Here is a 26,939-nt window from a genome sequence, read left to right as displayed (position 1 = left end):
CCGGAGGTGGCCGGTCTGGCGCCTTCAGGCCTGCACCGTCGGGATGCAGCTCCAACCCCCTTTGCAGCCACATGTTCTCGGCAGGTTCTGAGCGAGGCGCCGTCCGCTGCGGGCAGTCGAGGACGTGTGGCGGGGGGCACGCTCCTCTTCTGTGCCGAGGCCAGAGGCCGTGCTCCGGGCTCACACTGTACAACCGAGCCGGGTCCCCAGACCCCGGCCAGCGCCGCCGGGTGCGGGCGGGGAGAAGCGCGTCCCCAGGCCTGACCGGAGCAGAGCCGGCCCCGGCAGTGCTCCTCGCGGGCGCGCTCCCACGCCTGGGATCCCAGTCGCCGCCGGGCTCCACGTAGCTGCCGTCGCGGCCTCTCCTCCCCTCCCGCGGCCCGCCGGCTCCCAGCGTGCCTTCTGGGAAAGGTAGTCCAGAGTCTGGCTCGCCGACAGGCCTTGTTTGCCAAGACCTGTAGGCCGCGGGCCGCGCTCGGCGCACCTCGGGAAATGTAGTTCTGGGGCTGGCGAAGCCCCTCGGAGACGGGCGTGCGTGGTCGCCACGGCGAGGGCCAATAGGAAGACGCTTTTGCCGCAATGGTTCCTGGGAAATGTGGTTCTGGGTAAAACCGGAAGGGGGCGGGGTTGTTGGGGAGAACCGGCGGCTCCGTAACCGAGCGCCGCGGAGAAGGAAACGGATGGTTTGGCGCAAAGCCTGCCGGGGCATGGAGTCCCTGTGAGCTTTGTGCGCATGTGCGAGGAGGTGAAGGGGCTCTGGGGAGCTTCGTCTGGGAGAGTGAGGTGAGCGAGGGGGAAAGGAGGGGGTTTTGGGGGGCGGCTGGACGAGCTTGGGAGAGGGGGTAAGAAGGGGGCCGAGTGAGGGGAGACAGGTGGAGAGGAGGGGCAAGCGGGAGGCGGCGGGGAGGGGAGAGGGCTGCGGACCCTCGCGGTGGAGAGTTCAGGACAGTTGGAAGGGAGGGAGGGGCTGAGGAAGACCGGGGAGGGGACCCTGTGAGGAGGGGACCCGGACAGGGAGGAGGCGCGGCGGGGTCCAGCGGGGAGGGGTCCCTGCGGCCCTGTGGGGAGGGGGCCCGGACAGGGAGGGGGCGCGGCGGGCTCGGCCGTCCGGCCGGGGTGCAGGTGGCTTCCACCCGTCCCTCGCGCTCGGAGTCGTGATCCCACGGATCACGTTGGCCGCCGGTGTCCTTTATTCCTTCCTGGTGGGGTGCGCCCACCCTTAGCTGGGTCAGAGGATTAGACCCTCCGACCGGAGGAAAGCGCTGTCTGAAGCAGCCGCTCCCCACCTCTGTCCCGTCGGCCTCGAATCAGCCTCTGTTAAGCCCTATTTTCAAAACTATTGGGAATTCCGGTTAGATAGATTTAAGTGTGGGAGCTTGTTTCGTTAGTTGGGGTGTCGCCTGACACCTCACAAAGTAACTACTGCAAAGGCTCACTCTACTCCGTGGCCTGCAGAGCACCTGCTACTGGTTTCTGCACCTTTGTTTTCTTTATATGTAGAGTTCACGGTGTGACTCTTGAATTACTGGGGTTTTCCTCGCCATTTTTACAGCTAGGACGAGGAGTCGGTGTGTAAGGGGGCCATTTGTACCTTGTCCATGGACAAGTCGCTGGTCGCTGGTCGGGGGCAGAGCTGGGATTTGCCCTAGAGCCCTTGTGCTCTGAGTAAACATTTGCCCACTGGCTTTCTACCAGGGCTGCAGGATTTTTCCCCCCAGGGAACATGTGGCAATATCTGAAGATGTTTTTGTTAGTCACAGTTGGGGTGGTAACTCCTGGCACCCGGTGGAAGAGGCCAGGGGTGTCGATGAACGTTTTACATGGCATAAGCCAGCTGGCTGCCACAGCGCAGGATTATCCGGCCCACCTATCAGTGCTGTGGTTGGCAAGCCCTGGAGTAGACAGATAGGGCTCACTGAGCACTTACTCTGTGCAGGCCACTTCTGATTCCTGGGCCTAGCAGCCCCTTGTAGGGGAGGAGCGTTTATTAGTCCTGTATTGCAGGTGGAGAAATTAAGCCCAGAGAGGGCAAGTCACATGTCCGGGGTCACACAGGAGTTGAGCTGCAGAGCTGAAACTGAAGCCAGGCCGCTAAGCTCTAGAGCCATCTCTTAACATTTAATCCTACATGCATAGGGCCGGGTACAGCCAGGGTGGGCCCTGGAGTCAGACGGTCTGGTTCAGGTCCTGCTTTTGTCACTCTGTCTGTTTCTTAATCTCTATAGCACGCAGGACTATTGGGTGGGGCAGCATTAGACAGACACCAGTCAGTGGCTGTCTGCTGAGGCTCCAGGGTGCCCCTGGGTTGGCGATGCTGACAAAGGGGTGTTACAGGTGGAGGTAGCCTGGGGCACTAGCGGCCACAGGAGGCACTGGGCCCTCACTGGATGATGGTGGGTTTGCCCAGTGGAATAACGTCATTTGCCACTAGGTATGTGCCTTCCCAGGGACAGGCCCTGGGCTAGGGGACCCCAGGACCTGCAGCAGAGTCCAGCCAGCCTGCTTAGAGGGGTTCACAGTGGATGGTAGGACTGTAGGTACCTGCACCCCTCCCTGAGGTTGCTGGGCCCTGCAGCTTCCTGCTCCTCGGGTCCCATTCTGCTCCTGTCCCAGAGGGGCCTCTGTCACAGCAGAGCAGACTTCTTTGCACCTTCCGAGATGGGGCCCTGGTCCCGGTCCCTGGGAAGCCTTCCCTGGTGCCCCCAGGTTCATCAGTCCTTACATGGGATATGGGAAAGTGGGTGGAGTGTGGCAGACAGGCTCTGGAGCCAGACAGGCTCTGCCACTTACGAGCTGGGTGACTCCGGGCAAGATGCCTTCTCCTTCTCCATCCACAGAATGGAGGCAGTGGTTCTGATCTCGTGGGCCTGATCGTTGTGTGAACTCTGAGCCAGCCACTGCGCTGGCCTCTGCACTCATGGTCTCTAGCCCTTAGGAAGCTGAAATTCTTGTGAGGAAAGACAGCACACAGGGTAATGGCCAGTCTTGTTAAACACTAAAAGAAAGTTAGGGTAGTATGATGAGGTTGTTGGGGGGCTGTGTTACTAGGGTGATGGGGGAAGGCTTTTCAAGGGGGAGAATTGCATTGAGGCCTCAGGGGTGAGAAGCCAGCTGAGCAAATATGCAGGAGGGAGAAGAGCAGGTCCAAAGGCCCTGAGGTGGGATGGGGCTTGAGTTGGACAAGATAATCCGGGAGCCAGTGTGGCCAGCATGGAGCCCCCAGGAGAATGGTGAGAGAGGAGAAAGGTGGGCAGGTGCCAGACCTGCCTCGCTGGGCAGGGTGTCAGGCTTTATGCAGAGTATCACAGGAAGTGATGTAATATAATTTACTTTGAGAAAAACTAGCCTTTCTGGTTGCTCTGGGAGATTTGTCTCTAGGGTGGCAGGTGCAGGATCCGGGAGGTGCTGAGGGGCTGGTGGCAGCTGGCCCAGCGAGGCGGTGGTTTCTGGTTAAGGCTGGTGGTCGGAAGTGGCTCGTGCTCCGGCTCCCCACACACACCTGTGCTCTGGAGCCACCCCACTTCTCTCCTGACCTTTTTGCTCTGCTGCAAGGAGGTTGGCTGCACAGCCTACCTGAAAAGTGCTGCTGAGAACATTTGAGAGAGATGCCTACAACCACTAGCTGGGTAGCTGGGTGCCCAGCACAGTACCTGGTCAGTGAACTCATCCTCTGTTATTACAAGTCCACAGAGGTGACACAGTCTGGGTGCTGCGACCGTGCATGGCACTGTCTGTGAGCTGTGCCCTCAGCTGCAAGTGACAGCAGGCCCGGCCAGTGGGGGCTGCTCGCTTTTACGTGAAAAGCTGAGAGTGGATGTTTCCTGGCGAGTTTAGTGGGATGTTGCAGGCAGAGCCCAAGTTCACGGCTCCTCTGTTTCCCTCTCATGGTCACGGCATGGCCACAGAGCACCAGGCCGTTGTCTGCGCCCCACAGGAAGGAGCTCCAGCCCGAGAACCCTAGACAGCCTCTCCTGTGGGGGAGGAAAACCGTCCAGACACAGACTTCCTCTCAGACCTCGTCGGCTGGAGCAGGACCCCCTGTCCCCTCCGCACCCCGCCTGCTGTAGGAGAACCATCCTGCAGGCTCCGCCGCTGAGGCCAAGCTGCTGTGAATGAGAGGCCCCAGAGTACAGGGGGTTCACATAAGATAGAGAAGTACTCTCCTCTCTCGACAGTCCGGAGGTCTTCTTGGATCGGCCAGTGCCCTGCTGGCTCACCCAGCCATCCGGGGTCCCTCCTCGGTACCCCCCGCTACCCCCTTGGTCAGGGGCCACACACTCCTGGAAGGAGCCAGATAGGAACATCCTCTGGCTGTGTGGGCAGCTGTGTGGGCAGCTGTGTGGCCGTCTGGCCTCTGTCCAAGCCGTGCAGCTCTGCTGATGGAGCTCCAGAGCAGTGCGGACAGTGTGTGCATAAAGAGGCATGGCTGTGCCAGTAAAACTTTTTTAAAAAAGAACAGGCTGCAGACTTCGTCCAAAGGCCAAAGATGCCTCCAGGCGTTTCCTGTCACCTTGGGGTGATGGCCCCTGGCTGAAAGCCACTGCTGGGCTCTTGGGTCGTCCTCAAGACTGAAGCCACTGCCACGTCTGGGTTCCTGCCTTCAGGAAGGGGAAAAGGAAGTGGGCGGCTCGCGGCCTCCTTGGGGGCGGGGGGCTTTCCAAGGAGGGGGAAGGGCAGCTAGGCCTGGGGGGCTGGTCGGCCACATTTCCCAGCGCACAGACAGGGTCGGGGCCCTGCAGAGCCTCAGCTCGGGCAACGGGACTCTGCGGATTTGGGGGCAGGTCTCAACAGCCATTCATGTCCCTGGGTTCTAGGGGCCGGGCACCCGGGGCCAGGCGCAGGCAGGTGCAGTTCCGGTGAGGGCCTCTTCTGGCTCGCCACGGCCTGCTTGCTGTCCTCACGTGGCAGGGAGAGGGGGGATGGCTTGTCCTCTGAGGTCACCGATCCTTTCAGACTCCATCCTATGACTTTATTTTAATCTTTTCTTCCCCAATTTTACTGAGCTGTGGTTGGCAGATCATGGTCATTTAAGCTGCATGACGTGTGGTGAAAGTGGCCACCTCGGTGAGTCCAGTTAACATCCCTCAGCTGACAGTTTCTGGCTGTGTTGCTTGTGGTAAAAAGGGGGAAGACCCCCCCTTGGCAGCTCTAAAGTACACAGTGTGGGTCCCCTCCCGTGTGATGTCCCCAGAACTGGAAGTTTGAACCTTTGACCACCTTTGTGATTGCTGCGTCCTCACCTCCCCTGGAAGCCCACTTCCCGGTGCGGTCCCACCGGGTCAGGGCTTCAATGCAGGAGCCTGGGGGATGCAGTTCAGGCCATCGCAGCTGGTAGGGAAGAGATCGGGTGGCTTCTGGGTAGGCTTCCTGAGGTGTCTGCTGTGGGATGTAGGGTTTGGTGTGTGCCTGGGGCAGACCGGTCCTAAGGTGATGGCGTGATGGTAGCTCATATTTCTGAGCATCTGCTCTGTGCCCATTTTCTGTTCTCAACCCCAAATGAATCCGCGGGAGGTGCCCACAGTCACCGCCAGGGACGGCCAGGCAGGATCCATGCCCAGCCCATCCAGGAGGGGAGTGTAGTCACCCCCAGTGCCTGTCATGTCCTGCACCTTCTCAGGCAGCCCTCCCCTAGGACCCTCAGGGCTGGCAGGTGGCGTCTGACAGGGTAAGTGTGGCACCGAGGGGGACGCCACGTCCCCCAGGCCACTGCTTCCTGGGGGACCCAGGGCGGGGACCGCGCGGCATGGTTCCGGACCCTTGCGCCTGCTCTCCTGCGCACGGGGCGGTGGTTTCCAGGACAGCCAGCAGGGTTCTCACCATCTGAACTTCCCCCACAGGTGCCGCTGTGCCCTGGGCTCCCCGGCCCCCATGGAGGTCCTGTGCCCCCAGCCTGTGAAGCAGGAGGGCCTGGCCGCTGAGGGCCTGACCCTGGACTCGCCATGGCACCGCTTTCGGCACTTCCACCTGGGTGATGCGCCGGGACCCCGCGAGGCACTGGGCCGGCTGCGTGCCCTGTGCCGGGACTGGCTGCGGCCCGAGGTGCACACCAAGGAGCAGATGCTGGAGCTGCTGGTGCTGGAGCAGTTCCTGGGCGCGCTGCCCCCTGACACCCAGGCCTGGGTGTGCAGCCGGCGGCCCCAGAGCGGGGAGGAGGCCGTGGCCCTGCTGGAGGAGCTCTGGGTGAGCGGGCGGCGTGAGGGACCTGCACACACCCACCCGCCTGCCCCTCGCCACCTGCAGTGCTGGCAGAATCATGTGCACACGAGCGAGCAAACCGAATGTGTGCCGGGACCCGGGATCGGGTGTGAGGGAGAGCCAGGGCTGCAGGGGCTGGCGGTGCAGGGCGTGGGCCCCAGGGCCACCAGGTCAGCTCCAGTCACTGAGGGCAAAGGCCAGACCTCTCTTTGGCCAAGGTTTTGTCCGCTGCACGCCGGGGATTGGCGGCAGCAGCCTGTGGCATGTCTTGCCCGGGCCCCGTTTTGTGGCTGGGGCAGAACCTTAGCCCCACGCCTGAGCATCGATGTGTTGTGTGGCTGCTTCCACAGCGTGGGCTGGACCGAGCAGCTCCCACAGGCCCATGGCCACAGTGCTGGAAGCTGGCCCTTTTAGGGAAAGCCCACGACCGGCTTAGAGGGAGCTGCACAGCGGGAGAAGGGAGGTGGGCCTCGCCTGCACCGCTCCGTCTTTGTAGCCCCACTGGAAGAGTTGAACGTGGGCAGGGGCCTAGTCTTAGTGACCGGCTTTACTGAGCTCAGAGCACCCACACCCGACACCTGGTGCTCCTCACGTGTCACGCGCTTGGTGGCCACACGTGGCTGAGGGGTGAGTGGGCGTGAAAGGCCCAGACTGAGGGACGTAGGCGGTGTGAGGTCGGAGGCTGGAGGTGAGACAGAGGGCTCTTCAGCAGGAGCCCTGTGGCTCAGGTGCCCCCGAGGTGGCCGGCGCGTTGAGGGTGGGCTCCTGGCTGCCGCTGCATAGTCTGGAGGCCCGGCTGTGCCGCAGTCCCACTGAAGGACCCAGTGGGCCTCCAGCACCTGGCGGTCTTGGGTAGAGCTGCTTTAAATATCAGGGCAGGGGTTTCTGCCTGCGCACAAGGCTGTATCCAGGTGGCTGACCCACACGCAACGCCCTTAGCTGCGTGGTGCTGCCCAGAGTGCCAGGCCCTCTGGCAGCCGGGCAGCTATGTGCGAGCACCATGCTTTGAGCACCCCACCACTTCATGGGCTCCCGGCTTTGAAATCCCTTCCTGGCTGTCAGCCTTGTGGAGCCCCATGCTCTTTCCCAGTGGTCTCATGCCGACTAGAATGCACACTTTTGGGCAGGGCTGTGTTTTTCTTGTTTGCTGCCGCATCCCTGGTGCCTGACTCACAGTAGGTCCTCAAAACAGTGCCTGTTCCTGAGCCCCCAGCCTCCCGGTGTCCCATCTAAAGGTCACACAGCTAGTTAGGGGGCAGCCGGAGATGTAGAACCCACATGTGGGCTATAGATTCCGTTGTAAACCCTGCTGTATCTTAGATGCCAAGTCCTGACACCTGGCTCGGCACCCCCCTCAGCTCTGTGGCCGCTCTGCCCAAGAGCTTTGGCTTCTTGTGGACGCACTTGGCGTCTGCACGGTTCACCATCCCATACCTGTGACCCCAGACCCGAGCCCCCAGGACACCCGAGGGTCCTCTGAGGAAGGAAGGCCTCCTGGGCTCCACTCATAGGCCCGCTGCCCGAGTACAGCTGGGGCCGGGGTGCCAGGTGTTTGGTGTGGGCTCTGCTCCAGCCTGTCCGTGCCTGGGGAGGCACTGCCTGAGGGTGTGGGAGCCCGGCTTGGGGTGGGGCCCTCTCTAGGCCGTGAGCTCGGCATCCCTCAGTCTGAGTCAGGACTCATGGGAAGACCTTTCCAACCCCTCTGACTGACACCAGGGTGGGAGGTGCCCTGCCCAGGCCCCCGAAGCTAGTATGTGGCTGGAGGTACCCAGGGACCTTGTCGGCCTCCTGCAAAACCCACCCCCCCTCTAAGCACTCCCTTACAAGACGCCTTCTTCAGGAAGTGTTTCTTGGTCAGTCAGAGTGAAGGCGGGGGCTGGAACCTTGATGCATCTGTCTGGTCACTTGCTCTGCATGTACTGAGGATGCTCGTGAGGGGGACCAGGAGTCGGCACCCTCCCTGCAGTGGGGCGTGTGAGCTGGTGCTCCGCCATGGTTCCTCAAAGGTTAGACACGGGGCTGCCCCATGACCCACAGCTCCACTCCTGAGTGCACCCCCAGGAGAAGTGTGTCCGTCCAAACCTGTGTGGGCGGCACAGCCCCGGAGTGGCTGGCTAGCGAACGGGGTTCCGCGGGCCTGCCCGCGCGGTGGGGTGTTGCTCAGCCCTGACGAGGTAGCACCAGTGGTACACCTCGGAATGGCAGACGTGTGAGGAAAGGACGTGTTTCATGTGATTCCCTGACTATGAGCTGTAATGGAAAGGCAGATCTGGCAGACAGACAGCAGGTTTTGGTTCTGGGGGTGGAGGAGTGACTGCTAATGGGTTGAGATTTGTTTTAGGAGTGATGAAAATACCCTAAAGTGGATTGTGGTGATGGTCACAGACTCTGGATATACTGAAAACCATTGCATTGTATGTTGAGCGAGTGGATCCTGTGGCATGTGAGTTCATCTCAATGAAGCTGTTCCCGAAAAGGGTGGGTCTGCAGAAGGAAGACAGACCAGGCCCCCTCCCGGAGCCCACTCTGTGAGCGGAGAGGGGCAAGCAGGCTTAAACTGCAGCGTGACGCTCGCGCTGACCACCTCCGGCAGCTCCTGCAGGCCCCTTCTGTGGGGCGGGTCTGGCCCCGCGCCTCTCAGGTTGTGGGGGGGATGTCCTCTGGGGGCTGCTTGGGCTTGGCGGTCCCTGACTGAGTTTGTGCTCCAGCCTGGCCCGCTGACCGGTTGGTGCGGGAGGGGAGCAGTAGAGGCTGTTGCCGGGTTCTCGGTTCTGAATATGGTAACTCTTGTTTCAGGGATCGGCAATGAGGGTGCCTCGTGATGGGGCAGAAGGCCCTGGGGTCGGCGCTGGAGAGGAGGGCGAAGGGTTGATGCCCATAGGTGAGCCCCTCACCCCCTTCCCACACACGCTGTCTGACCCATCACCCAGCGCCCCTCATCCCCCAGTCTGAGGGGCCTCCTGCCGAATGCTGGGCCCTGCCAGACTCCGGGCTGGAGATGAACTGGACACGTCCCCTGGAGGGCACAGGGAGTGGGGTCAGGATGGCCAGTCCCCCGCGATGCCTGCCAGCTGTCAGCAGACCTGGGCACCATCTTGCCAGTTGCTCTGCAGCCCGTGCTGTCCTTGGGGGAGGCGACCTGGGCCCTGTCTTCCTCAAGAGCTGAAGCACAGGTTTTGATGACACTGCCTGATTCTTAAGCGCCTTTCACATTCTCAAATACACGTGGCATGTGTGCGGCATGCCCTCTGGAAGCCTGGCTCCGACAGGAGGAAGCCCAGGCCCAGAGCCCAGGCGGCTGGCGAGGGCAGGGCCGAGGCTTCCAGCCCCTGCCCCTCATGTGAGCCGGCCTGACTCTGGTCTGGGAGGCCAGGGTGTGAGACCGGGCCTGGTGTGGGATGAGCTGCGCGTGGTCTGGGAGTCAGTGGTCTGTTGCACTGGAGCCTTTTCCCTGAGTTGAACTGTGAGCAGGAGGCCCTGAGGTTAAACCTGGGGCAGAGCTGCTCTGAAACCCCCCCACACACACACCAACTCTGAAAACCCAGAGGAGGGGCCGGCCCTCCATCCAGCCCACTCGCCCGCAGATACCCCTCCCATGCCACCCACCCCTTGAGGCGGGTGGTCAGCACACACACCCCAGTCTGCCCCGGAACCCCACTCCCACCCCATCCACCAGTCACCAACCCCTACCCCCAACCCCCTCCCCACCCATCTCCCCCTGTCTACCATCTTGTTCATCCACCCATCCGACTCCCACTGTCTGCCCTCCCGCCGCACCCGCCCACCCATTACGAGGCGCCCACCAGGCCCCAGGACTGCTGGGCTCAGGGACACCAGGTGAGAAGGCGCCCGAAGTAGGCGCGCCCCCCACCCCGGCGGTTGCCCGGCCTTAGCACTCACCACCCGCGCGAACCCTGCCCTTCCTGCCGCGCCGCCCGCCGTTCCGGGCACCGCAGCCCTGACTGCGCGCCTTTGCCCGGCAGGAGACGCGGCCCCCGGGGCTGAGGTGCCGGCCGCAGCGGACCAGGCCGCGCGCCCCTACAAGCAGGAGCCCGGCAGCCCCCCGCCCGCGCCGTCCGCCTTCCTGGCGGCCCCGGGCGCCGCGTCCTGCCCCGAGTGCGGCCAGGCCGCCCTGAAGCCGGCGCACCCGCTGCGCCACCGGCAGAGCCACTCGGGCGAGAAGCCGCACGCCTGCCCCGAGTGCGGCAAGGCCTTCCGGCGCAAGGAGCACCTGCGGCGCCACCGCGGCACGCACCCCGGGGGCCTCGGGCCGGCCCTGCGCCCGCTGCCCGCCCGCGAGAAGCCGCACGCCTGCTGCGAGTGCGGCAAGACCTTCTACTGGCGCGAGCACCTGGTGCGCCACCGCAAGACACACTCGGGCGCGCGGCCCTTCGCCTGCTGGCAGTGCGGCAAGGGCTTTGGGCGCCGCGAGCACGTGCTGCGCCACCAGCGCACCCACGGCCGGGCGGCGGGCGGCACAGGCGGCGCGGCCTCGGGCACGGCGGGCGGCAGCCCCTTCCCACCCTGGCCGCTGGGGTAGCCGCGCGCCCCGGGCGCCCCCGCCCGCCCGCCCTGCGCCGCCTCGCGCCGCCTCGCGGCTCTGTCCCCCAGACCCACCACCCACCTTCGGGCCCTGCCCTTGTCTGAACTTGCTGAAGCTGTTTGGCTCCCACCTGTGAACCCCCAGTGCCTGCCCTGCCCCCCACCCGCCTCTTTCTCCTCACAGAGGCGGGCGGGGGTGTCGCCAGGCCGGCTGGAGCTCGGAAGAGTCGCCGGCAGGAGCTGCAGGCACCCCCGCTCCTGAGGAGACTGAAGGAAGGGGACTGGATCTTGCCCCTAGGAGACCTGGACGGACTGGGGGTGGGCAGGTTGACAGTCCTGACAGGGTGGACTCGGGGACCTGGCACCGGGCTCCTTGGCCTCGCATCTCTCTGCGACCCGGGAAGGCATGAGATGGCCAGAGATGCCTGTTTGTGGGAAGCGGAGTGGAGACAATTCACCAGCATCTGGAGAGTAATAAAGTCACTGATGAGGTGTGCGGACCTGAGTCCCAGCTTCTGTCCTCGGCGGCCTCCTGAGTGAGTGTCTGGGGAGGGGCTCTGTGGACGGCACTGTGCTGGAGGCCCTGGGAGCCTGGCCAGCTCTGGCACCCTGTGGTTGGTGAGGTGATGAGAAATGAGTTTCTACCCAGCACATGTCCCATGGAGCCTAGGCTTGGGGTCACCTCTTTCCATCTTACAGGGCAGGAATGAGGCCACCTAATATCTTTTAGGTGTGAATCTTGACTCTGCGGCTCCCTAACTGCATGATCTTAGGTCACACCCCCTCTGAGCCCCAGTTTCCACGATGGTAGCATTAGTGGTGCCCCGTCCCTTGCTGACTGTTACTGGAGTAGATCACCCCATTCCGTGTATGTCTTAGGTGGCCCATTTTGCTGAGAGGAATGCAGTCCCATTGGTGGTGGGCAGGAGCCTGTTGGCCATGGGTCCCTGGTGGGTCGCTGCTCAGTGCAGACGTCAGCCCCTTTCCAGGGTGGGCTCACCCCCTATTCTCAGTTCAGCACAGTGCCCTTGAGCCTAGGCCCTGGTTTCTTCTCTCTGGTGCATCTGACCAGTGAAGCCCAGGCTGTGGACTGGGCCTGGCTGCAGGAGTGTCTGGGAAAGGGACCTGCAGGTTGGCAAGTGTGCGGCCCCCCTTCTGGGACCCACAAGGGGGCAAAGTCCCCAGGCAGCTAAGGGAGGTTTGGGGCCAAGTGGTCTGAGTGCACGAGTGGGCCACAGCGCCCAGCTTGTAAAGCAGCCAGGCATAGCCCGTTGGGGTTAAACGAGGCAGTAAGTGCAAATGCTCCGCGCTGCCCAGCCGCCAGAGCACCGAGGTTCTGGTCACCCTTCGCTGGGCTGCTCCAGCACAGGAAACCGGCCTGGGGAAGTCTCATCGGCTGCAGGCTGCCAAGAGGGGCCTGGGAGCAGGTGGAGGGGGCTCGGGCCAGGGCCTGACGGTGGGTCTGATAATAGTAGAAACTGATGTGTGCCACGGCCAGATCCTCTCCCTAGCGGAGAGTCCATGGTGTGTTCATTTTCACAGTCCAGGGGGTCCCACATTGGGAAACCAAGTCAGCGGGGCAGGGTAAGTGGCTGGGCCATGCTGGGGACCGGAGTCCAGGGCCCTGCACCTGCCCTCACAGCGGTGGGGCCCGCTCCAGCATCTGCTGCCACACGGGCTCACTGCCTCTGCGCCTACGTGGCTGCTGTCTCACTGTGGAGGCAGCACCCCTTCCCCTGTGAGCTACCAGACCCACGCCCTCTGGCAGCCCCCGACACTCGCTGTGGCCCTCAGTGTGGGCCACTGGTCACCGTGCATCATGCAGAGTGGAAGCCTGGGTGAGCCTAGGCCCCGGTGGGGCTGCTGATCCCAGGGACACCCTGGAGACAGGAGGTCCACGGAGGAGGCGGCCCTGTGTCCACTGGTGGGCGCACATAGCGCCCAGGCCGCCTGCTGGCCCCCAGCCAAGTGTGCGGCCCATGCTACCTGGAAAGGTGCGCGGTGCTGGGCGCCGTCTGCCAGATGTCAGGAAACTGGCGCCGTGAGAGCCCAACCCTGGGGGTGGGGAAGAGCTGCACCCGCTGTTTGGAAACAGCCCAGACTTTAAAATAACAGGAAAATTCAGCTGTGCAGCCTCATGGGGTCATGCCGGAATGTTAAGAAAAACCCTTCCCGGAGGTCACCTCAGTCCTTGCGGGTGGAACTGTGCTTGGCTAACCACCCCTGTCGGGTTAGAGGTTGGCTTGTACAAAGCCGGTTGGCTGTGCTGACCAGTTTCACTCTGTCATGAGGACTGCCAGGCGCGGAGGTCCGGGGCCTGGAGGACCTCAGTGGGTCTTGACTCTAGTGTTGATCCCCGTTCTCCTGGCCTCCTCGCGGGCACTACATTGCATTGGGTCATCATAAGTGAGTCAAATAAGACATGAACCTGGACTTGGTCTCTGTAGTTTTTAAAAATCCCACAGTGAAGGTTTCAGTGAGTCCCCAAAGTCTGAAGCAGCGAACCAGAGGTTACCCAGCAACAGGCCTCCAGCTCACCGCACCGTGCAGGTGGGGAAGCAGGGGAGGGACACAGGGTGGCACCGCTCCACCCCCCACAGAATGAAGCTGATTTTAGAAGGGAGCATAATGGGAAAGCCCAGGGGTGCCGGTCAGGAGTCGGCCGGTGCCTGTGGAGGAGGCGGGGAAGGACGGGTACCTGCGTCTGAAGAGAAGGAGCCGGTGAAATGGACTTGCCCACCGATTGCCAGTGACAGGCTGGTGACTGTGGCGCCCCCCTCCCCTGACCCTGGCTGCCACCCATGCCTGAGGTCTTTTTTGTTTCCATCCACACCCTGGACCCTAAAGCCTGGCTCTGCCAGCTGGGCCTCAGCTTTGCTGCCTCTAGTGACAGGTGCTCCATGTGGCTTGGAGTCCTGGCAGCATGTCCCCGGGGTAATGGCTCAGGGCTCTGTCAGGAAGTCAGCTGGTCCCCCCAGCCTCCCCACAGCTGCCGCACCCCCGTCCTCTTCCCCAGGGGAAGGGAGCCAGCGGGCCTGGTGGGGACCCAGCCCTGCTCCTTACTTGCTGTAGGTCACCAAAGGGTTCCCAGTCTGGCACCACGTCCAGCGTTCCTCAGGGTCACTGCCCCTGGCCCCCTGGGTCCACTCTGACTCCACTTCCAAAATACACCCAGCCCAGCCCTCCACCCTCACCCCCCTGACTCCAGCCTGAGCCCCTCCTGCTGCAAATGCCACAAGGGGCATCTGGGCTGCAGGAAGGGTGGGTGTTTGGCATGCCTACCATCAAGCAGATGTCAGCCTAAGTCTCACTGACCTGCAGGTCTGGGCTTTCCCACAGGGCATAGCAGGGCCTTGGGCAGAGCGGACAGAGCAGTGTGGCACATGGCCTTTGGGGCACAGGCCCAACCATCACGACTCACTCTTGCCAGTCTGTTGGCCCCAGCAAGCTGCAGGCCAGCCCACGTGCAGGGGCATGGGGAGGGCTGCCTCCTGATGAGGGGCTGCGGGGGTCCCGGTGCAGAAGCCGAGATGCTGGGAAGGGTAGGAGCCAGGCCATTCTGCAGTCACTCTTCCAAAAACCCTTGCTTACTGAACAGTTGTCAGCGAGCCCTTGCTGTGGCCAGGTGCCCTGGCAGGTGACCCTTGGGACAGCGGTGAGCCACAGGGTCCGGGCAGCCTAGGCTGTGTTCTAACGGTCCTGGGAAAGCAAGGCAGATGCCCAAGGAGGGGCCACAGAGCCTGCAGATCTGATGTCAAACAGCATGGTGACGGGGTGAGGAGGGTGTGGCCGAGGGCCTCGGGAGGGTCTAGCGGAGGCCAGGAGAGCCGCTGCATGGGAGGCCGGGAGAGCCGCTGCAGGGGAGGCCCGGAGAGCCGCTGCAGGGGCGGCCGGTGAGCAGCACTCATCGGGGGTGAGGGGGTCTCTGATGCGAAGGGGGCTGTAGCTTCGCCTGCCTTGCCAAGAAATGCTAGTAGGTGTTGGCGGGCCCTGCCTTGACCCGTTTGTGTTCCAAAAGCCACCTTTGGGCTGCCAGGCGGGAACCAGACGAGGGGGCGGAGGCTGAGAGCAGGAGACTCAGGCATCGCTGGGCAGCCGGCGGTCCTGGGAGGAGAGCGAGACTGGGGACAAACGCCCCCACCGCCCCCTCCCCGGCTCCGAGAGGGCCAAGGGATCGAGCACTCGAGTCACCGTTCCCGGGTGCGCGGTGTGTGATGGCTCGGCAGGTCTGGGCACTCACAGCTGTGCCATCTCGGGGAGCCACCGTGCCTCTCCGAGCCTCACATCTGTATGCCTGTCACTGGTGCCGCAGGGCTGGGTGGGAGAAGTCAGGTCACGTGCACACGTCCTCGGCGCATGGCCTGGAACCCGGCAAGTGCCTGTGGTTTGCATCTAGGATCGTGGTAACTGACCAAGACCCCTTTTCAGGGCGCCCTTCCCAGCCTGCTCTAGAGGCAGGGTCCTCGGTACTGCACTGTCCTCACAACTCTGTGAAAGTGTTACTCCTGTTTTAAAGATGAGGAAATTGACACGCAGGTGGCCAGCTAGGAAGTGGCCAAAGCCACGCTTCAGAACAGGCACGTCTGGGCCCACAGCTCTGCACGGCCCTTTCCTTCTCCAAAGATACACAGAGAGTGAGGCGCACGGAACACGAGGCAGGGGCAGACAGGGACGCGGGGCGGCCCAGGGAATGGGGGCTGCAGTCAGGGAGCACTGAATTCTGGGGCAGGGAGCAGGCTAGGACCCACCACCACTGGTGTCCCCTTCCCGTTACAAAGCCCAAGGAAAAGCCTCATGATCGAATGTCAGTCTCGGGCCCTGGATGGTTTCTAGGCCCAGGATTCAGGATAGACTGTAACAGGGGCCAAGAAGGTTGCAGGATGAGCGAAGGGGCCCAGGGGCACGCCTGGGGCCTCGTGGGGTCTGTGGTGACCTGGAGGCAGCTCCTCAGCCCCGGCAGCTGCCACCTGGGGACCCGGGACCAGTGTTTGCAGACCCCCTGGCCTGGCACAAGAAGCCAGAAATCCAGGTCCTTTTGCGCCATTCCTGACCCCTGCGTGCTGGTGACACCATCTGCAGGTCTCCTCAAACACAGCGTGAGGAACCACACCAGCAGAGGGCGCAGCGAGCAGGTGGGCACGCAAAAGCACGCTGAGGGCTGGTCTGGCCGCCGGCACCATCTGGCCTGCCCCTCGGCCTGTCAGTAAGACGTGGAGGCCCAGGGGCTGGCACTGGCTCACCCACGGCCCCACAGCGGGCCAGGGACGTGCCAGGATGGCTCCTCGTGGCTCGGCTGACCCCGAATCCCTCCTTCAGGGATGAGGTGGAGACAGGCGGTGTTGGAACATCACTGATGTTTGGGATGCGGGCAGGGAACAGGGTGGGTCTTCATTCTAACCAGACACCCTGTTTACCTACCTACCTAGTGCCTACCTAACATCTGTGTCTACCCATCTATCCCTATCTCTCTCCACCGCTACCTTTATTTCTCTACTTTTTCCCAGTATTCTAAAGGAGAAGAAAGCAGAGAAAACCCAGACCCTCCTGCCTCCCACCTGCCTTCTCCTCCGTCTCTCAGTTTCCAACCCGCATCCTGTAGTTTGAATACGTCATTGGTTGGGCCGGGCCAAGTCCGCCTACCTTGTGTGCCCAAGCACTTGATGGAAACGAACGGAGTGGATCATCAGTTCCTCTGGACGTTGATGAGTGTTCCCGGCAGAAGTTCGCGGCGTGGCAAGTGGCGGCGGGAAGGAAGCGCCCCTCCATCTGCTGCTCAAGTGCCTGCACCGTGACATAAGCAGCCAGAGGCATGTTCTGGGATGGCTGGCTCTGCATCCCTTCAGGGCAGGGCCCTGAGGACCAGTTGCCTCTGTCCCTCGGCCTTATAAGCCCCAACCCCGTGAACATTTAGATGTAACGGTGGCAGGGGGGACCCGGAACTGGTGCTCGTACGGAAATCTGAGCATCTAGTCTGATGTGAGACCCTTCCTGCCTCCCGTTTCTTCGGCCCTTTGGCCGTTAGGAGTGTGTCGTTGTGCTGTGTTTGTGAACTTCCCAGTTTCCTCTGTCACCGCCTGCCAGTTTGACACCTCTGTGGCGTGAAGGACCCTTCGTCAAGCTGGATGGGGTGTCATCAACGGTATGGACAGCGCTCTTCAAGATCGTACGAGGGCTGGCCCCATGCCAAGTTCCTAACGCACACGCACAACCCCGCAGAAACTGAAAACGGGGGAAACATAGCGGTTGGGTGCCTGTCACCGGGACTGTGTGGTGCATCACGGGGTGTGTGTGTCTAGACGCATCAAATCGTGTGTTAACTCTGCAGTTCTTGTACATCAACCACACTTCAGCAAAGAGAATTTTTTTAAAAAAACAATTCAGATTGGCTTAATAGCAGCACAGGGGCACCTAAGTGGGAGCACGGGACTGGGGCCGCTTACCAGTTTCTGACTGCTGTTTGCCTTCTGGGGTCAGGGCCGTCCTGCTTGCGCCCCCTCGTGGTGCCAGGGCGACACAGCAACGGCCAAGGCTGGGGGCTTTTCCAGGAAGAGCCGGAGAGAATACTCGTATGTAAATGTTACGTGTATGCAAATATCTATGTATAGGTGTATGTAAATGTGTACATATGCATATGTAGGTGCTATGCATGTGTATGTGAACATGTATGTATATGTGTTATGCATATGTAAATGTTTTGTAAGTATATGAATATATATGCATATGCATGTAAATGTGTATATCATACATTTATATAAATGGGCATGTGTGTATGTGTACACACATATATGTAATTGTGTGTGTATGGGTATGTGTATGTATGTGTGTGTATATGTAAATGTATGTATATATAAATGTGTACGTCTACGTTTATATAAAGGGGTCTGTGTATGTATAAAGTGTGTGTTTGTGTAAATGGTATGCATATGTGTAAATGTGCGTACATATGTATATCCATACGTATCTTTATACCTGGAAAGATGCTTCTGGAAACTCTCAAAAGGCAGCACACTTCTCAGTCTGCAACTAGCTCTTCACAGGACGCTCACCGATTACAAAGGGACAAAACGTAACTGCCCAGGAGCCCCCCAGGCTGACTCCGCCTCAGCCAGGCGGTCAGTGGGCGGCCCCGCCGTGGGATGGATTGTCGGGCTGCGTGTCCGTGATGGGGTCGCTCTGGACAGAATCGATGCGACACCACGGTAAGGTCTGTGGGTTTCCTGCCAAACGCGTACAACCCAAATCTAATCACAGGGAAGAGTCAGGTGAACCCGAGTTGAGAAGCATTCCAGGCAACAGCTCACTGGTCCTCTTAAGCGAATCAAGGACAGTGTCAGGGTCACAAAAGACAGAAAGAGGAGCTCTTCCAGTTTAAAGGAGACTGGAGAGGCTGGCACGGAGGCGATTGGTTTGTTTTGTTTTGCTTTAAAGGGCATTACTTGGCCCATCGGTGAAAATAAAGTTTGTAGCTTGGATAGTCATACAGTATCAATATTAATTTTGCAAAGAGGGAGAGAGGGTGAGGGAGGGGAGGGAAGGAGAAGGGAGAGGGGGAGGGATGCGGGAGCCGGGGGGGTGGGCAGCATTCCCTAGAGCACGTGGGACACCGAGAAATGCAGGTATTTAATACAGCCCGGAGGGCCCAGGGTCAGTAGGACCGGATGACCGTCCAGGGCCGCCGCTGCGTCCGCCTCAGGAAGGGGGCTCATTTCCACGCGTCCGGATCGCTAAGAGGGCTGGGGTCACCGCGGCAGTCGTCTCAGTCACAGAAATCCGAAGACGGCGACCTTGTCCCACGCCGGAGCCCCTCAGCCGGGGACCTGGAGCCCCGCCCTGGCTGTTGCCGATCGGCCCGCCCCGGCGGGGGTGCACGGTTCCCCCCGCCCCCGGCTCCGCCTCTGTCCTCCGGGCCACCCCTCCTCCTCCTTCCTCTTGCCCGCAAAGCCATGTGCACCTACTTGTCACTTTCTCCCCAGAAGAGCCCCGCTTCTCCTCCGGATGAGAAACAGAGGGCGTGGCGGGGGCAGGAGCCAGGGTCGCCGGGGCCCTTCCCGGGGCCTTCAGTTTCGCCCAGGATGGGGACCAGAGAGCCTCCTCCAGGGGGCGAGATGTGGGCGCTGAGTACCAGACTTCCGGGGAGCGGGGGTGCACCCCGCCCCCCACCCCGGGGGTCCTTCCTCGGGAAACCTGAGCGGGAGGCAGACAGACAGGCGGAAAAACAGCGGCGGAGAGGAAGACACCCACACAGCGCCTGTTCATGCAGCAAATACTCGCCGCGCTCGGGCCGCCGTTTTAGGCTCCTGGGCGCCCCATCCCGGGCGCTGTCCCCGTCCGCGGGGCCGGGCCGACGACGACGCCCGTCGGGAACCCCGGGCCCGCCTCACGAGGGTGTGTTCCCGGGAAGGGAAACGGGCACACGCGGCGCCCGGGGCAGGAGCGCCTCGGAGGCAGGGGGCCCAGGGGCCCCAGCCGCCCACCGGCCACGGGCCGGACGGAAATGGGATGGGGGCGCCGAGGACGCGGACTCGGGGCGGGAATGGAAGGGGGCGGGGGGCAGGGATCCGCGGGCCTGTGCGCGGACACTGCGGCGGGAGCGTCCTCCTGCGGGCAGCGCCCTGGTCTGACCTCACGGGCCCGCTGCCAAAGCCCAGGCCACCGCCCCCAACCTGCTGGCCCCCCGACCTTCCCATCACCGCCCCCCTGCTCCCCAGACGTAAACGCCGCAGCGGGGCGCTGGGACCTCGAGCGCGCGAGCCAGAAGCTCCGGGGAGGTGAGAGGAGGCGGCGGGCAAGGGGCCAGGGGGCCGGGGGAGCACCTGAGAAGACACCCGGACCCGCAGGCTCGGTGTGCGCGCCGTCCGGGGGCAGGTGACCCCCGCCCTCCCTCTTCAGCTCTCTGCGCGCCGGGCGCCCCGCTTCGGCCCGCACGTGGCTCCGTCCTTCCGGCTGGCGGTCCTTCTCGGCGGCCGGCTCAGCCTGGCGGGGACCCCCGCGGCCGCCCCCGAGCGCCGGATGAGCCCTTCCCGCCCTCCCAGCCCCCCACCGCGTCCTTTCCCCCGGGGGCGAGGGCTCTGGTTTTCCAGGTGGAGCCGAGGGGGAAGCAGGACAGACCCGACCTCGGCCCCTCTCGCGGCCGGAAGAGTCGGGGTTCAGCTTATTTAAAGCAGACGTGTCCTGAAGCCGGGGATGCACGCCGGGAAGCCTTCCAGGGCAGCCTGCAGGGGGGTGGCAGCTGCCCGCAGGGGAGCGTGTGGCGAAGTCCGGCCCCCACGCCTGCCCCGCTGCTGGCTGGGCGGGTCTGCATCGTCGGGCCCAGACCAGCCTCTGAGGGCGCCCGTCCGGGAGCCTGGGCTGTGCAGGCCCGGCCCTCGGACATCCTGGTTCCCCCCTTTCTGGCTGCTTGGCTTCCCCCAGGTTGCCGAACCCCTGTGCCTTTGTGCAAGGACAGCATGTGAGGGCGGCCGAGGTGGCCGGGCAGGAGGTCTGCAGTCATCGCAGAGCCGGGGGACCCGGGCTGGGGGTTCCGCTCCCCTGGGCTTGGGTCTCAGCTGTCCTCCGTGCTGGCGGGGTCTTCGGAGAGCCCCGTTTCTCCGCGGGTCCCTCACTTCTGAATAACTAGGGGGCGGGGGCCCCACCCAACGGGAAGGCCAGGGGACCTCGAGGAGGGCTGCCGGGCTGGTGCTGCTCGGCCCGCGATCTCGCCCAGCGCTCCGCGCAGCGGCCCATTCCACCCGGAGATCCCGTTGCCTTCCTCCCGTTTTACGGAGTGGAAAACCGAAGCCTAACGCCCTTATCATGTAGTCGTTACGAGTGGAATCTGCCTGCGTGTGAGTCCAAGCCCCGCCGCTGACCGCGTGACTCGGGGCGACTTGCCTCAATTCCGTGAGCCGAGGCTTCAGTGCCGGCCTCGTAGGTGGCTGGGAGGGTCGGTGAGAGGACCGGTCAGGGACTCGAGACAGAGCCAGGTCATGGGCGGGCGCCCTGTGCAGACCCCGGGCCCCAGCTCCGGGGGGGCCCCAGCTGGGTTCCGTGATCTGCTGTCACCGTCCTGAAGTCCTTGATGGTGTTTGGTCGTGTTTTTGAGCTCTGGGTCCCCTCAGTGGTGCAGCCAGTCCCACTAGGAACTGGCGCGTAGTCAGCCCGCAGTGATGTGGGCCACTGGGTCGAGCGGCCCCGGCAGCCTGCCTAGAGCCGCCCAGGGATGCGGCCTGCTGTGTGCACGTGGGGGGTCGGGGGGGCTCCTCGTAGACGGCCTCACGGCAGCGATGTTTCAAGCCCTTTTCATTCCGAGTTGCCGCGTCCCGTTTCCTCCTTGGTGAGATGCAGAGCAAGCCAAACCGACTTCCCGGGCTGGGGGGCGAGGACGGCGCTGACCTCGCCGGCCCAGCCCGCGGACGCCTGCCGCCCCCTCTGAGTCCCCGCTTCTCCATTTCCGCCCAGGCGCGAGGAGGCTGGACCCTCAACAGTGCCGGCTACCTTCTGGGTCCCGGTGGGTGCGCTCGCCCCAACCTCCTACCCGGCCAGGGTCCACCTGGCGCCTGGGACCCCGTGCGGTCCGTCCCGGCTCTCATTTCCAGGCCTGTTTTGAGGCTGCTCCGGCGGAGTGCGGGCGCGTGGGTCCTGTAGCCAGGGCACTGGGTGAGGACCCCAGCTCTGCGCCCTGCTTGGTGGGCGCCCTGTTGCTCTCTGCCCCGGTTTCCCATCTGTGACGGTGGGATGGCGCCTGTGTCGGCGGACGCCCTGAGGACCCGGGAGTCAGAGCAGCTCCTGCGCCTAGTGGGGCCACGCGACCATTAGTTGTGCTCTTCCTCTCCTCCTGCGCCCCCCATCGCTGTCCGTCTCGCCCCACTTCCCCAGGAGCATCGTCACTGGGCACTTGTATACATGCAACGTGCTGCTAAGTGGCTGTTAAACCTACTATATTCTGAGACCCCTGGGACGCCGCGGCAGGTTCGTCCTGGGCTTCCTCGGGGTCCAAGAAAGCCCGGCTCCCACGACACCGAGGCAGAGCAGAAAAGACAGGAGATCTGGATCCAGAAGGGTGGGTTCAGACCCCAGTTCTGCCCACCAGCAGAGGTGACCTGGAGCAAGCTGGCTCCTCAGAGCCGCGACCCCCAGACTTGCAAGTAGGGGGTGTGGTCGGGACCTCGCTGCCCCACGGACGGTTGGCGGAGGGCCCCACCCCTTGACGGCACGCAGAGATGCTGGATTCTGTGTCTCCCTCCCCATGCACTGACCACCTGCTTTCCCTTCCCCCGTGCTCCCCCGGGGGGCTGGCCAAGGCGGGCAGGAGCCGGCCCTCAGGATCCGAGACCTGTGGAGGGCCATCGGTGAGTGAGGCGGGCAGACCTGACTTCCATCCCCTCCTCCACCGCCCGCCAGCGGCTCTGGGTACACAGTGTGGGTTCCACCTTCGCTCCGCCACTTACCAGCGGGGGTGCTTGGGCGCCCGAAGCAATTTCTTTGAGGCTCTAACCCCTCCTGGTGTATCAGGAAAATCCACTTCCGGAGCCCGTGGGGCAGCTCTGGGAGGGGATGAGTCTGGCACGTGGCAGAAACCCAGCCAGTGGTGTAACTGTTCATGCCACCTCATTGCAAGGTCCCCACCCGCCTCCCCGCCCTCATCCCTGGCCTGTTACCTGTCTTCTCTCCTGACCAAGAAATGCCTCTGAAATCCCCTCTCCTCCGTCCACGTGCACGTCTCAAGGGAAAGGACCGCGGAGCACATGGGGGCTCGGACCTGGGTGTGGCGCCGTGGGTGCAGCGTGTGGCCGAGCTCAGGGTCCTCATCTATCCACCTACCAACCGCAGGCAATTACATGGATCCGAGGCAGGCCTTCTCAACCCAGGCACCAGTGACATCTGAGCCCATCGTCCTGTGTGATGGGGGCTGCGCTAGGGTCCTGGGATGCGGAGCAGGTTGCCTAGGTGCCAGGAGCACCTCCAAGCTGTGGCAAACTGCAAACATCTCAGACGGGACCAAACATCCCCTGGATACCGAACCGTCCCTGGCTGGGAACCTCTGAGTACCCGAAGACTGCATGGGGCTGGGGGAGGGAAGCCACCCAGTGGTGCAGAGACGGAATGAATGGCAGGAAGCCATACTTAATTTTGTTTAAGATTAATGCTGCTTTGTTCTAGACAGGCACCCATATTCCAGTGCTCAGCCGGCCTCCAAGAGGGACCTGAGGGCGATGTTTGCCAAACCCAAGAAGGCAGGGGAAATGGGGAGGACACAGGTATGTGACACAGCAGGAGGCCGGCGGCAGGGCCTGGAAGGTGGGGGGGGATGCAGGGACCCTGTCTTATCCAAGCTGTCTAACCAAGAGCCCCTGATGCACAGCCCCCACCCCTGGCCCCGGCACACAGCCTGGACTCTGACTCCCTATCCTGGCCTCGACTGCTCACTGGGACCCTGTTCCTTCGCTTCCCCAGCCAATCCCTGCTACCCCACACCTGCCCCGCCTGCAGTCGTCACCCCACACCTAAACCTTGCTCTCCCAGCGTCACCCAAGCCACGCCTTGGCTCTGGCTTTGACCTCTAACCCCCATCTGACCTCATAGCTCAGTTCCAACATGACCTGTCTGCCAGATCACACCTTTACTTCCAAGCTTTAAACTTATGGGGAGCTCCGTTCCCACCCGTGCTCACACTCAAGTGTGCCCCCACCCCAGCTCTGGCTCCAGGGTTGCCCGGGCACTGGTCTGTTTTGCTCTAGGATCTTTGCACAGGCTAGTGCCTCAGTCTAGAAAGTTCTGTTCCTAGAGCGTTGCATGGCTAGGTTCTTGACATCATGCAGAAATCATGTGGAGGCCAGTTCCACTGTAGTGGCTTCCCTGGACCATGATATCTCAAATAACCCTACTGTCTCTCTGTTTTGTTACCTTGTTTTATTTTAGTATGGTCTTTATGGCCATCCGATTCTTCCTTGCTTCGTGTATTTGTCTGTTTATCGCTGTCTTCTCCCCGTGAAATCTGAGCTCCAGGCAAGTAGGGCCTTCCCGGCCTCCCTCGGGGCTTCGCACAATGGGTGACTCAAAGCAGGTGCTTGGTAAATATTTGTGCAGTGAATGAATTAAGCTGTCCAGGCACGGGCTCCACTGCCACCTTCCCACCCAGCCGTGACCACAGGGGGCCGGGAAGCCCAGCTTTGCGGCCTGCCTCCCCTGGGGTCGCACCTGATTGCACCCCCTCCCTCAATCCCAGCCCCAGCTTTGCAAATGAACACCATGCCTTTATTCCAACTGCAGTAACACATCTGAAGAGCGCCCACTGGGCCTCACCGGTGCGGGTTGGACGTGCGCCCGACTCACTGACCCCATGCCAGCCAAAAACACCCACCACTTTGTGCCACCGTAAAATGGGGGTGGAAGGGGAAATGCGTGGGCAGGTCCAAGAAGGGAAGAGGGCTGAGAGGGGAGGCATACAGACCTTAGAGGACTGACCAGAGCTTCCCCGGGAGCCCCTCCTCAGCCCCAAGGATCTGTGCAGCAGGGCCGGGAGCCCCTCCCAACCCACCCGGTTCCCCACAGATCTGGGCCTGCTGGGCAAGGAGGCGCCTGGGCAGGAGTGGCCCTGCAGCCCTAGGCAGACGCCGCCCAGCCACAGCCTTACCCTCCCTCCAGCCCCCGCCATCCCTTCAGGGACCCTCGCTACAGGCCCTTTCCTGAGACGAAGATCTGAAATCATACCCCCACTCTCGGGAGGAGAGTTCGGAGCCCATGACGAGGCATCCTGGGAAGTCTCCGGGGAGCACCTGTGTGCGGAGGCCTTACGGATATACCCCCAGAGTAAGTGCGAAGCGTGACTGACTAACTCAAGGAAATCCTGGAGCCAGAGGAGACCCCGGGGGTGACCAGAGAACATTCCTGCAGTGCATTTAAAGTAACCGTTTTCTTTGGGAATCAGGCCAATCACAGCATGAGCAATGGAATAACACGAAGTTAATCTCCTCTAACTCTGAGATGCTGTGATGTGTCGGGTTGACAAGATTTTGCGAGGTTGACAGGAACGCCTCCTGCCCTCCTTCCGCCGTCCCAGCAATGAGAGGCGATCCAGAGCAGAGTGGAGAGAGCGAAGTCCTTTCCAGATGACCAGTGTTTTCTCCTGTTAGTTACTATGGGAACCTGCCGGAGTTAGAGAGTAAAGACAGCAGGTGACGTGTGGGGCGGGGCTCAGGTTCTGTCAGAGGCGGGTCACGGAGTCTAGTGAGGGGACCCACATTTACCTCGGGGTCCTGGCAGCCATCTGTACCTGGATACCTGACCTAGTCATTAGTGTCACACGTTCTGAAGCTGTGTTTCAGCATCGTGTAAGTTGATAAGTTGCATGCATGTCCAGAGGGGCCTTCTTTTTCTCATTGTACAGTGCCTTCCTGTGTCCCCATCCCTGCCTTTGCTGCAGACTCCTGTGGATGCTAGTAATGCCCGTTCTGGGAACCTGCTGCTGTGTAACACACGGCCCTCACACCTCAGTGGCCTAGAACAACCAGTCTTGTGTTAGGCACCATGATTCTGTAAGTCAGGACTCCAGGCAGGCAGGGCCCGGCTGCATGATTCCTCTGTCCCCTGTGGCTTTGACAGTGGCCACCAGTGGGTGAGCTGGCCTGGACAGTCCGCAGTCTTCACTCACCTGTCAGGTACCCGGATGGCTCTGGCTGGGGTCAGCGGGGCAGCGGTCCCGGGTGCTGACCCAGGCCCTCTCCAGTGTGATGGTGTCGGAGCATGAATTCTCACAGGGTATTCAGGGTTTCCATTAAGGCCTTTGTGACAAAGAGCCCCCCCAGATACGGTAGCGCAGACATGGTGAAGGAAGAGCCCGGGGGAAATGATCAGAGGTGGGACAAAGCTCTGCCGTCCTCGGCCCTGAGGTTTCATGTCTGGGCCTAAGAGGGGTGCTCCGTCTGCCCAGTTCTTCTGAAGAAAAGTCTTGGGACATCCACCTCACCTTTGTGTGTGGCCCGTCTTGGCCTCAGCAAGGCAGGGGAATGCCGTCCGTAGCTGGAGGTACCTGCCCAGTGGAAAACAGGCAGTAATGGTAGTGTTGGAGGCAGCTCTTCAGCCACAGGTTCTGATCTGCCAGCAGCAGTGCGTGGACAGTAGTGCTGACCAGGATCCAACCCTGCGGGGGACCAGGGCTTCCAGGGAAGCTGCACAGGGGCCTGAGGCAAGGAGCACCCACAGCCTTTGGCCCCAGGGAGGAAGAGCTCCATGAACTCAGATTTGTGAGGTGCGGCCTTTCCCTGAGGCCCCGAGGAAGGGATGGAAGGGATGTAAATGTACAGGAGGTCCAGGGGGCTGCTCGGGGCCCTGGGAACATGACACGCAGAGAGCACGGGTGAGCGATGTGGTGGGGAGCGGCCAGGAGCGGCAACGACTCTGCGTTTCGGTTCTGGGAGCGCAGCCTGTCTCAGGCAGGCCACTGGGAGCTGGGAGGCCCCACAGGAGGGACCAAGCCACACGCTGGAGCCCAGGGCCCAAATCCACGCCGGCTGCCTGTCTGCGGCACACCTGAGCCTCACTTTAACGTGCATCCTGAGTTCTTATTTGTTGACAATCTTCAGCCCTGACAGCGTCATTCCCGGTTACCTCAATAGTCCACCATTTGGGACCCAGGTCACTATCCACACAGCCCATCCCTGGGGTCAGAGACCCTCTGCAGGTCTCAGGCCTGCCCCAAAGGCTCAGGAGGGAGAGGGTTGGGTCAGAAAGGACGGGGTGGGGGAGGCAGGGCAGGCCCACCCTCCGACATGCAGCTCTGCCTTCCTGCTCTGTGGGCTGCCCGCAGGGCGTGGCCAGCACCGAGTACCCCCCTGCAGGAGTACGGGTGGGTCTCCTGCCGCAAGTGCGAACCGCCCTCCACGGGTCCAGGTGACTAACGGTGAGTCCCAGGGAGCAGAGGCCGCCTGGGGGGGCCTCCCCTGTGCTCAGAGTCAGCGAGGGTCCCACGGAGGGAGGGGCTATGCAGCAGACACTTATCTGACCACGGTCCTTCCTTGATCAAGTTCCCCAAACTAGCCTCTTAGAAACATGTAATTAAAACAAACTTTCAATTGTGGGAAAATACAGGTAAATGAAACTCCCCATCTCGCCCAGGCTCAAGAGCACGTTCACCAAGCTCGCTCGCCCGCCACCACCCTGCCCTACACCTCCAGGCCTCTCTTCCTGCAGAACTGAAGACTGCCCCCAGTAAACACCCAGCCCCC

General features: G+C 62.1%; 1 protein-coding gene across 3 annotated transcripts; it reads left to right on the top strand.

Moving 5' to 3' along the window:
- Window positions 1-645: 645 nt before the first annotated feature.
- Window positions 646-11,237, top strand: ZNF444 (zinc finger protein 444). 3 transcript variants are annotated; one of them, XM_037026066.2, is made up of 4 exons: window positions 646-783; window positions 5,838-6,180; window positions 8,992-9,076; window positions 10,179-11,237. In XM_037026066.2, exons 1-4 carry the CDS (start codon window positions 734-736, stop codon window positions 10,733-10,735), a joined length of 1,035 nt encoding a protein of 344 aa, XP_036881961.1. In that variant the 5' UTR covers window positions 646-733; the 3' UTR covers window positions 10,736-11,237. The 3 variants fall into 3 exon arrangements, with proteins under 3 accessions (XP_036881961.1, XP_036881962.1, XP_036881960.1); XM_037026067.2 differs by lacking the exon at window positions 646-783 and adding an exon at window positions 5,011-5,064; XM_037026065.2 differs by lacking the exon at window positions 646-783 and adding an exon at window positions 5,071-5,665.
- Window positions 11,238-26,939: the final 15,702 nt, after the last annotated feature.

Source organism: Manis javanica, chromosome 17, assembly GCF_040802235.1.
Source record: "Manis javanica isolate MJ-LG chromosome 17, MJ_LKY, whole genome shotgun sequence".
NCBI lineage: Eukaryota > Metazoa > Chordata > Mammalia > Pholidota > Manidae > Manis > Manis javanica.
Note: the sequence above shows the minus strand (reverse complement) of the source record. Positions and strands in the feature narration are given on the sequence as shown.